This window comes from Lycorma delicatula, chromosome 2 (genome assembly GCF_047948215.1).
Source record: "Lycorma delicatula isolate Av1 chromosome 2, ASM4794821v1, whole genome shotgun sequence".
NCBI classification, from domain to species: Eukaryota; Metazoa; Arthropoda; class Insecta; order Hemiptera; family Fulgoridae; genus Lycorma; species Lycorma delicatula.
Genome location: NC_134456.1, coordinates 58214904 through 58227260, shown reverse-complemented (window position 1 = coordinate 58227260; position 12357 = coordinate 58214904). Strand labels below are relative to the sequence as shown.

Below are 12357 nucleotides of genomic sequence, written 5' to 3'. Positions count from 1 at the left end.
AAAATGGAGCGGATTTTCATTTCCTATTTGATACTGATGTATTAGTATTAACTCGATCAAAATCAGTCTTTACCGCTTTCTTAAAAAAGCTGATAACACAGTTTTAGGACTTTCCTTCCTGTCACGCAGCGTTTTTCTGATTCACGACTTACACTCGCATTCACTCACGATTTATTCTAAAATATTTATAATTTTATTTAAATATAATATTCTTTTGTTCATGCCAACATGTGAATAACGTAGATTCTAACTAAAGCGCGCGCGCATATTTTATTCGCGCGGGTGTGGCGGTACTAGCGGCCATTTGAAATATTATTTGTTTATTTAATTCTATCGTTCACCTGTGACGTTACAACATAACAGACCGCTACAAGGCATTTTCTTTTAAACAGATTTGAATACTAGATCGTGAATACCGGCGGTGTTCTTTAGTGGTTGGATTTCAGTTAATCATGCATCTCAGAAACGGTCGACATGAGACCGTACAAGATTACATTTCATTTACGTTCATACATATCATCCTATGAATTAATACCTTACGGTGGTTCCGGAGTCTGAACAGAAAAAATCTAATGTGGACACCACATAACTTCTTTGTACGTCTGTTAAAAAAATTTAAGATGAAATCTGATTCGAACCGATGTGCTTTCCCCGTGTAAGATCCGTATTTAATTAGCGCAGGTGTGGCGGTACTAGTGTAACAGGGACTGTTACTAGTGTAACAGGTACTAAGTGTAACAGGGATCAAAGGTACATATGAAATGGATTTCATGTTGGTCATTTATCTTAGTCTTAGTCTATAGTGGGTTCTATATTTTTGTAGAGATTAAAATTATTTAGATATAATAAATTATTATAAATTAATAAATAATAATTGATCTTAATTTAAAATAATTTATATTATAATAATAATAATATTTCACATACAAGGTTTTTAAATAAAGTAATGAAATTCAAAAAACCTTTTTAAACAATCCAGTTATACATGGTTTCTATAACCTTCGAAATAGTTCCCTTTGGTAGCCACGCAACACTTCAAATGATTTTCCCCCTCTTCACAGCAGTGTTGGAACTCAGAAACCGGAATATCCTTCACGCGGTCGGTTACATTTTTTTTTAATTTTCTAATGTTCCAAAATTGTGTCCTTCAAGTCAGGTGATTAAGGTGGTTGAGGAATTACAGGAATGTTTTTCTGTGACAAAAACTAATTACTTGAGACTGCAGTGTGTCAAGGTGTGCATTTTCTTGATGCAGCATCCAGTCATCTTTGATGGCTGGTCTCACGCGGGCAACTCTTTTCCGCAGTCTTTGAAGAATTTCTCGGTAAACATACTGATTTACAGTCTGTTCTGTAGGGAAAAACTCCTTATGGACAATGACATTACTATCAAAGAAAGAAATTAGCATGGTTTTGATTTGCTCATTTTTTGGTTTATTTTTTGGACGTGGTGAATTTGAAGGGTGTCACTCCTTGTTCTGGCGTTTTGTTTCTGGGTCGTACTCAAACATTCAAGAATCATCACCAGTAATAATATTTTTTAGAAAATCAGAATGTTTCAATTTGCACAAGAACAGCGCGGCACACTTCCACTCTGTTGTTTTTCTGTCCAACAGTGAGGTTTTTTGGAATCAATTTTGTCCTAAATTTTCATATAGAATTCGTTTGTTAAAATTTGATGGACAGTGGTACGGTTCAAATTCAATTGTCCTGCAATCATTCTGACAGTTAATCGCCGGTCGTACCGTATCAAGTCCCCAATTCGCACAACATTGTCGTTACTTTCTGATAACGGTCTTCCAGAGTGTGAATCGTCCGCAACTGATTCTCGGCCATCTGAAAATGCTTTAAACCATCTAAAAACTTGGGCTCGTGTTAGAGGGTCATCTCCATACACCCTTTTCAATTTTTTAAAAGTTTTAGTAGCGTTCTCACCGATTTTAATACCAAACTTGATTGCACAACGTCGCTCATAATTTTCATTCATTTTTGCCACGGACAACAAAAACTCGTTTCACGAAAAGTTAGTTTACGTCTCACGTGGCAACAAAGGACTAAAAATATTAATACCTAATACAAATCAGCTGTTCATATAACCATATGTTTACTAGTAACTTTAAGGTGTTGTCACTTTGGCTGCCAAAAAAAAAAAAAAAAAAAAAAAATTGTCTCGTTACTTTATTTACAGACTTTGTATCGATATATCTATAATATAATTTATAAATAATAATCGGTACTTATATATAAGCCCATCAACCGTAACCATAATGACCCCGTAACTTACCGGATCATTAACATCTTCCCAAATCAGCTGATTTGGAAGTCGAGAGTTCCAGCGTTCAAGTCCTGGTAAAGTCAGTTATTTTTACACAGATTTGAATACTAGATCGTGGATATCGGTGTTCTTTGGTGGTTTGTTTTCAATTAACCACACATCTCAGGAACTGTCGAATTGAAACTGTACAAAACTACACTTCATTTACACTCATACATATCATCCTCTGAAGTATTATTTGAAAGGTAATTATCGGAGGCTAAACAGGAAAAAAAGACGGGATGTTTGACCGATGACGTAACATTACAAGAATATATTGATATTGACAATTACATCTACGAAGTGACAGTATAAGATTGCGGCTTCTAAACCAAAGTGATGATTCGCGGAAAAGTGTATTTTTATACATCGTTCCAAAGAGACTAGAAGGAAAATTATTCCAATAATAAAAGAAGAATAATCATATATTTCACCAAACCTTATGTGGACACCACATCACTTTCTTGTACGCCTATTAAATTTTTAAAAGTACGTAAAATTTTATTTTATTAATAACTTCTGATTTTTTTCATATTTTTTTTGTTATTATTGAATGAATTATTATTTATTGTAAAATTTTTTTTACAATCACTGGTAAAGAAAAAAAGTTAAAAAAAAAGGAAATGAAGTCGAATTCGAACCTATGTGCTTTCCCCTTGTAAGTTCAAAATATTTCATTAATTAAAAGTTAATTTGGCTATAACTCTGTAACCAATAAAAATAAGTACAAATTATATGATGTATCGTTGAAAATCTCTCAATGAGGGCTTACTACTTTGAGTAGTAAGCCCCCTTTTACTTTAATAAAAAGTCCAAAATCCAAAGTTTTGGATTTTGGGCTATTTTGAACATTTTTGGTCCAGTCGATTGCCATGAAAAGGGGAGGTGCACAACTAGATGTTGGAACAGTCCTAATTCCAAAATTCTACGGCTAATCGTTTTTGAGTTACGCGAAGATAAACATACATCACATACATACGTCACGCTGGAACTAGTCATAATGAATTCAGGAATGGTCAAAATGAATATTAGTACATTATAACTAACCTAGCTTATGAAGCGCTTAACAATATTTCATGGCGCCCCTGTGAAGAGGTCGCAGCTCCCCGGGGCGCTGCAGCACACAGTATGGGAATCATTGGACTATCTCCTTATTTTAAAAAATATTTGAATTATTGAGTGAAAAGCAGTTTGAATCCACAAAATGCTTTTCAATGATCTCGTAAAGAGCAGAATTGGTGGAAAGATTGTTAAATTGCCTAGAAGTTAAATCAAACATCATCGATATTTTTCATAACTAAAAGGTTTTGATTTTGTTGCTCATTTTATATTATTTTTTTTAAATTGGATCACTACAGCATTCATCATCATCATCATCATCATTCACTAAAGGCTACGCCTTGTCGATTTAGCCATGTCGCTCTCATCTCCGCTTCTCTCTTCAAGTCATTATGTAAACCAAGGCCCATCTCTTCTTTAAAATGATTGATGATTGCTCTCAGTCTACCTCTAGGTTTTTTTACCCAAAACCTTGCCCTCAAATATATTCGTCAAGAACTGGTCATGTCATAGTACATGTCCTACCAATTTCGCTCTTCTTCTTCATATAACATTTAACAAGAACCTCCTCTCACTCACTCCTGCTAACACTCGATCATTTCTTTTCCTATCCACCCAGCTTGTTCTTGTTATTCTCTTCCAAACCCAGATTTCCATTGCTTCCAATCTTTTTCTTTCTGCTTCCTCAAGCATCCATGTTTCACATCCATAAGTTAGAACACTCCAGACATAAGTTTTAACGAACTGTTTCCTTATCTGCATACTCATATGAATATGTCAGTAAATTCTTTTTATCCTGGAAAGCTTGTTTTGCCAGCGCTATTCTTCATTTTACTTCTGTGACATGTTTATTATCACTAGTGATGTGCTTCCCAAATAGCAAAAACAGTCAACCTTCACTACAACAGTACCGTCTAATTTAATATCAACCTTTGTAACTTGCTTTGTTTTTCCTATAATGATAGTCTCTGTCTTCTCCATATTAATTTTCAGTTTAAGTTTTGTTAGTACTTTAGGTAGTGTTTCTCACATAATCTTAATTCCCCTTGCCGATTCCGCCAGTAACACAATATCATCTGCAAAGTGGATGCAATGTATGGATTTTCCATTAATTCTGATTCCTTTTGTTTTTTCTTTCATTTCTACGACAGCTTTTTTAATAAACAAATTAAACAAAAACAGTGACAGTGAGCGGCAGCCTTGCCTGACTTCCCTTCTTATTTTGGCCTCTTTCTTTAAGCATTGATTTCAATCTCCATTTTCAGCATTTTATACAGATTCAGAATTAATCTTCTATCCCTCCAGTTAAGCTTTATTTCCCTCATTGTTTGAAATAGCAATTCCCAATCCACCTTCAAAGGCTTTTTCTAAGTCTGTAAAAGTCAAAAAGGTCTTCCTATTAACCCCAATTCTTCTCTCCAATACAATCTCAGCTCTAGTATCGCTGCTCCAGTTCCCTTCCTATATCTGAAATCAAACTGGTCTTCTCCCAAATTTACCTCAATTTTTCCTTTTATTCGGCTTTTAACAATGTTTAGCATTATCTTTGAAGTATGGGATAACAAAGAGATTGCTCTGTAACTGGTGTAACCCATTGAATTTCCTTTCTTAGGAATTATTACAGTTTTGCTATTCGTAAAATCTAGTGGCGGTATTGTTCCCTCTTCATAGCAACTTTTAATAAGCATATACAAACACACTTGATAAGCCTATATAAACACTTAGGAGATTCAACACTTTGTGAATCTCCTAATTCTTTTAATATTTCTGCTGGGATGTTATCTGTGCCTGTCACTTTGCCATTATTCAGGTTATTCAAGGCGTTAACAAATTCTTCCTTACATACAGGCTATTCTTACTTACATCATGTCTTTATCTGCCCTATTTTCTATTTTCATCTTCCGGATATTCCCTACTGTTAACAATATACTTTCCTTCATAGAGCTCCTCAATATATTTTTTCCATCTATTCTTTCCATCTGTCACCCTCATCATCTAAATCAAAGAGATCTCCAACTTCATCCCTTTCCATATTTGTTTTTTTTCTCAATTTTATCATCATTGATTTGGTGTTAGTAATGTTACTTTGATTTATTACTATAGTTATACCTTTCAATCTATATGTACATACATTCATAATGTTTCACGTAACACATCTTCCTACTTAAAATAAATATTTAATTGCATATCTGAAATTGTAAAATATTAAAGTAGTTAAGAAACCCCTTTACTATGCAGTCAAATAATATTTGGTCTGTAGTGTGTGTTTGATAGATTGTTTTTGTCAATTCTGGTAGGTGTGAAAATTTTATATTGTTCAAGTGTGTTGACAGAACTTAGTTTTTAAGTGTTATGTAGAAAATTTGCACGATGTCAGTTAATTCTTGTAATGTATTACCTATTGAATATTTTGTTATCTCTGGATGAACATGCATACAGGCTGTCTGATGTAGTGCAATCATAAATATAGAAAAGTAAGTTTAACTTAATTTTTTTTTAAGGCCTTACAACAATTTTCTTAAATACTAAGAAATAATTTAAAGAAAAATGAATAAAAACACATTTTTTTTCCGACAATCTCAATATACAGTATCTGAAAAGATGCGCACCTTAGGTGAAATTCTAACACTTCTGTTTAGTTTTGTTTGGTTACAGGTAATGATACTGTCACAGGAGGTACATGTGGAAGTCATCCTATTGTGTGGTAGTGAAGTTTATTCATATCGTGATGTTAGTATTAAATTTAATCAACATCATTCCAAACGCCAACCAGTATCGTACAACACTGTGGAAAAATAACTTGACAAGTTTAAGGGAATGGCTAATGTTGCTGATCAGCCCCAATTGGGAAGGGTATGAACTGGTGGCACAGAACAGGAAGCTGTGATTGCCAAGGCCTACGACAGTCCAAACAAATCAAGCTGGCAAACCGACTTGGAACTTAACGTTCTTCATTCTACCGTTCATGATATCACGAGGAAGAAAAACTTTTACCTGTTCAAGTTCAAACTCCTGCAACACTTATCCTAATTGTAAAATGGATGATGATCCTTATTGTAGGATGATATGTGTGTGGTTGATTTTCAGAAGGATTGAGAAGAATGCGACTTTCTATCTTCTGTACTATTTTCCGATAAGGCTAATTTTTATGTTAACAGTGAAGTCAACAGACACGATCTGCACTACTAGTCACAAGAGATCCCCACTGGTACACACACTCCATACGCAGAATTTTAACTTTTGAATTAAGTAAAAATTTGGTGGTTTCTGACAAGAACCTTTTTTTCCTGAAGTAGGTTTCTCAGAGAGAAGACTGCATTTTTGTATTCATTATTTGTTATATTCTTTCTATGGTTAAATAATTCAATGGAATATTTAGAATGTCTATGTTTACAGTCCTACTTTCTTTGGAGTTTGATGAACACTGGTCTTGTACAAATACATCATAGTACCTTGAGGTTTAGTTGATACAATAAAAGCATAAGTATTACATAATAAGGAACTTTGTTTTCCTGGGAGAGAGTTATTTCCATTGGAGGTATGGAGCATATAAATGTTTGATATTAAGTGTTAACTGAAAAGTATGTTTTGGAGCACAAGCTAATTTCATGCCAATTCATCCAAATAGAATTTTATTTAGGTAAAAAAACTTAAATCTGAGTACTGAAATCCTTACAGAAAGTATACTGTAAAAAGGTTGAACATAAAATTAAAAAATGATAAAGGATACATTGAGTGAAAGGATAAATTCTGGAAGAAAAAAGGCAGCAACATTTCCTACCAAGAATGTCTCAATTTACACAACAAAGAAATTCCTATAAATGAATTGGATATTTAAGAAATTACATTAAATGGAACATTTAATATAATTTCTTAATTATAATTATATAATTAATTTTATATAATTAATATAAATTATTATATAAATTATATAAATTTTATATAATTATAATTTTTTAATATAATTAAATGGAACATTTAATATAATTTCCTCTCTCTCGAATAATCTTGTCACTTTAAAATACCTTTATGAGAGTAAACAACACTTTATTACGATTTTTTTTAAAGTAATATATCTACATAAAGGACTTATTATTCTCAAATAGAGAAGCCTTGACATGTAAGTCTTGCTAATTCTGCATTACCAAATACATTTACTTCAAAGAGGCACAGTAATCCAAATTTCATTATTACAGACGCCTCAAATTAAATCTTTTAGTGCTTAGTTAAGATTAAATATCCTTAAATGTTACCCTTAGTTTAGCTGAAAAGCAGACATTTTAACATTCCAGCTATAAAATTGATACACTGAAACAAAACCAATTAACCTTAAATATAATCTTCATTTAGGGAAGCATGGTTTGAAAATTTTCATATTGGTTTTGTTCCCTTCAAATTAGAAAAAATGAAACAAACAGCCTAATAGGTAGAAAATAAATGCTTTCATAATCTGTTATGAAAGCACATTGATAGCTAATGTTTAATAGCTTAGGGCTTGGAATTTTTATCAAATGCATTTCCATCTTGTAGAACAATTTTTATCCACTTTCTTACAATGATCTTGGAATTGCTTTTAAATATTAAAATACCTATAATAAAAAATCACCAAAAAAAAATACCAAAAATTATACCAAAAAAAAAAATCACTTGTTGGGTGTAGTTAGGGTAGTTCAAAACATAGATAATGTAAATCCATTGGTTACACATTTTAAGTTTACCACGAAAGTTTGAAGCTTGTGCATGGAACCTAATTACACGTACCAAACAGTTAATCATTTGATTGAATTTCTTAGTTTGATTGGTACAAACACTCTGGAAATAGAGATTTGTGAGCTAAGAACAAATAAAAAAAGATGAGAAATTGGGGAACTCATTGTAGCACGCTACAGTTAACTATGTGAATTTCTATGGAGGCAGCAAGTGAAGAACAAAAATGCTGATCCCTTCAATGAAATAGTAATGTACTGACCTGCAGCTAATCAACCAACAATGGGAGATGCATGAAGTAAGTAAAACTAATATGGATGTCAGTGAATTAACAGCACAGGTCATACTGCCTACACTGATAAAACACAATTTCTGTTTCTTAACATGTGACACATCAAAACAATCTTTTTTTTATGCTGAAAATGGGTTTGAAATCAAAATTTTTCAATCAGCAGTATTTTTTAAAAATTCCAAATTTAAATTTTAAAAATTGTTGATATTATACGATGCATGATTGTACATATAAATTTTTAATTTTATACGATTATTTTATATTTATGTTCTCAGTACATATTTTTAACTCTCTATTTATCAAATATTAAGGATAAAACAATAACGTAAGTCATAACATTAACATCACATCAAACCTTTTTGTTGAATTGTACATGAATAAGATTCATCATCATGTCTCTACAATTCAAAACACAAAACTTGTTAGGTTTGTTAGCTGTTACTTTTAGTGTAATCTCTTCAGTCAGTGTAACAATTTTATTAAGTGTCTGAATAGTGAAATCCCATAATGTTAAGTGTTTAGTTTGTTAAGTGTTTGGTGAGTTCACTACAAAATCATATAAGAAAAACATTCCATTTTTAAATAAAATAGCTTATAAATTTCAATGATTAAGTAGTACATAGTAACTGTGCAGTCAACTTAAGATGGGTAAAAGGCACACAAAAGGCCACTTGATGCTCTATGGTTTGGTGTGAACCAAAAGATCACTAAACAAATTATTATTTCTGTTTAACTGCATTGTCTGGAATTTCTAAAAATTCTAAACACACTGTATTCTATCCTTCATTGCCAACTACACTTAGACCTGCACCTCACAGTGGTCCATTCCCGTTCCAAGGTTCCTGAAAACTTGTTTTGTGAAAACAGTGATGAAGAAACAGACATTGTGGAAGTAGAACTACGATTCAAACTTTGAATTACAATCCAGTGAGCAACATCTTATATCACAAGGTGATATAGACATTTACCAGTAATTAAATGACTTTGTAAGAGATTTAAACTTAAGAAAAATTAAGCTGAAACTTTTAGGCTCAAGATTGCAAGGTTGGAATTTACTTAGAAAAAAAAACTCTGGTATCAAAATCAACAGAACAATTTTTCTCAACACTATGATAAAGAAAATTATTTAGTATGCTGTACAACTATCAATGAGCTTATGTTATAACCAGGGCAAGTTCATGAAACTGAGAAGTGGTGCCTTTTCATTGAATCTTCCAAGTATAACTGAAAAGCAGTTCTGCTTCAAAATAAATATACTTCTGCACAGATTTTTTGGTAAATTAATACAAAAGAAAAGTACGATGTTATGAAAACTGTTATTGAAAAAGAAAATTATAAAAAGCATAGTTGTAATATGTGTGGAAATTTAAAAGTAATAGTATTTTGTCAAGGTCATGCAGTTAAGATGTACAAAATACTGTTGTTTTATTTGCAAATGGGATGGCTAGGGATCAGCATTATGTAGAAAAACATGGGAGGAAATGTGAGAACTTAATTCCTGGCGAAAAAAACATTATTCATGAATCTCTAGTTAAACCAGAAAAATATTTTTATCACCCCTTCATATCAAACTGGGATTAAAAAAATGTTTGCAAAACCTATTAAGGACAATCAAGGATTCTTGTACATAAGGCAGAAATTCCCAAATGTGAAGCAAAAATTAAAGATGGGATTTTTGATGGCCCACAAACAAGGAAACTGGTCAGAAGTAAAATGTTTTACTCTGCATTAACCGATGTAAAACTTACTATTTAAACAGCATTTAAAGACATTTACAATAATTTCTGGCTGCCCATAAATCACAATATACCCAGGATATTGTAGATAAACTGATAAATTCATATAGAACTATGGGAAAGTCCATTTCCTAGAATCAAATCTGGACCCTCTAACCCAAACCTTAGGACATTAAGTGATAAACGTGATGAATGTTTCACAAAGGAATTTCAGTATAGGAAAACTGTTACAAAGGCAAATGAAGAGTTAGTATGCTAGCTGATTATAGTTGGTCTTTAATTCAAGATATACCTGAGGCTGCCTATAAGATAAGACCATCTGCTAAGAAGTTTTAATGAAAGTATCACATCTCATTAGACTAACATTATTAGACCTTTAATGCCTTATTTCTATTAAACTGAGGGTGACAGAAAGAATCTAATTACTGATCTGTAAACTATGCAAAACAACAAGGTATCAAACTTAAGACAAACACTAACAATTGTTTCATTTTGTATATCAGTATTATTTACCTAGTATTAATAGGTGGTTTTTTTACTCAAGAAGAATGATAACAGGCAGTGAGGTTAGGTGATAGTAGTCTGTAACTCCTTGCAATTGTTCATAACAAAATAAGGTACTGCCGCTTAAGTCCAAGCTCTATGTAACTGCAGTATTAAGGGGATGGTTGAAATACAAAAGTGTTATATACTAATAGAATTAGTATTATTATTCTTATTACAAAATCGACTAACTTTTACACATATGCACTAATGCATTTCAGTTGGATAGCAGCTGTCACAATGAAAACAAATTATAAATTTTATAATTTTTCTCATCACTCCACCATATTATAGTGCATAACATCATGATGTGAATAAGAATTTGATTAAAAAATAAACTATAAAAAGACAGTAGTTTCATACCAAGTATAACGGACTACCAGCATATGCACCCATTATTCCTGCCACAGTACCAATACAAACAGTATCGAATATTGATATTTTCCCAGATTCATCAACATTCCACTTTCTTTCTTCTGCAAACTGGCAAACACCTAATCTTGTGCCATTTAAGAGCACTTGGTGACCTAAAGCAGGGCCTAAACCCTTTTGTAATGCAAATATTCCATCTGTTTTTGCTATCACATAAAATGCATGAAAAAAATTTTTGTAATGAACTGCATAATGACCTTTGGATTTTAATTCTCCCTGTAGCTGAAATCTTACTTTAACAACATCAATTGGATTGGTTATACATCCTGCACCAACAGCGGCTAACGCACCAGTGATAAATTCCATTTTAAAACTATACTAAAATTTTCTAAGCAATGATCCTATAAGTCACTTCCTTTTGCATTAGTTGTACTTTCTTTAAGCGGTATCTGTAATTACATAATTCGTTAGACTACATAGTTAAAACTCATATCCATAAACGTATCATTCAAAGTCGTCCGAATCGTCTAATTTTATGATAAAAAAGATTTCATAACTTAACATAGGTAATATATAGCGTAACCTCCACAACATACTTCAACTCGTCAATCTCGACGGAACTTTTATCAGCTGTTTCAAGATTGCGGCTTGCCGTTTAGTGGTGGGATAAACGTTTCTATTTCAGGAATCAATTCTTTCGATTCGATTCTCAGAAAGGAATCGTAAAAAAGAATCGTTCGTCCGATTAAATGATTTTTTTCCTTCCCACCACTACCAGAGCTGTAAACTCTAATGCGCATTTTCTCTTTCTCTTCTTCAACCAAGTTTAGCGGTTCATCTCTTCATACTTCTGTTTGACTAAACTGATGCGTACATACTAAATGGCTTCGATTCTTCTCTTTTCAACTCTTATTCGACTCCTTAAGAAAACATCTGATTCTTTTTCGGTTCAATACGATGTTTAATAAACTTAGAATCCTATCGCTTCTAATGCGAATGCTCTCTTTCTCTTCTTCACCTATGTTTAGCGGTTCATCTCTTCATACACCTGTTCGGCTCAATTGATACATACCTACTAAATCCTTCGATTCTTCTCTTTTCAACTTTATTCGACTCTTTTTCGGTTGAATGCGATTTTTAGTAGCCTATCATTTCTAGTATACATGCTCTGTTCTCTTCATCTACCCAACTATTCTCCTTATTTCATCTCTTATTCGATTCCTTTACGAAAACAAGCTTATATCAACAAAGCTCATCGCTGAACAGAGAAAGGAAAATTTAAATGTTACGCACACATTCTATATGACATCATTATTCTTTTTTCTTTTAATTTCA

At 32.4% G+C, this 12357-nt stretch overlaps 1 protein-coding gene across 1 annotated transcript in view; it reads right to left on the bottom strand.

The window, feature by feature from the left end:
- LOC142320181 (solute carrier family 25 member 35-like) overlaps positions 1 to 11716 on the bottom strand; it is a 35018-nt gene extending 23302 nt beyond the window's left edge. The window contains exon 1 of the mRNA XM_075357865.1: positions 11014 to 11716. Within this exon, the coding sequence (XP_075213980.1) occupies positions 11014 to 11388 (375 nt within the window). The 5' untranslated portion in view covers positions 11389 to 11716. The remainder of the gene's footprint in view (positions 1 to 11013) is intronic.
- Between the last annotated feature and the right edge of the window lie 641 nt (positions 11717 to 12357).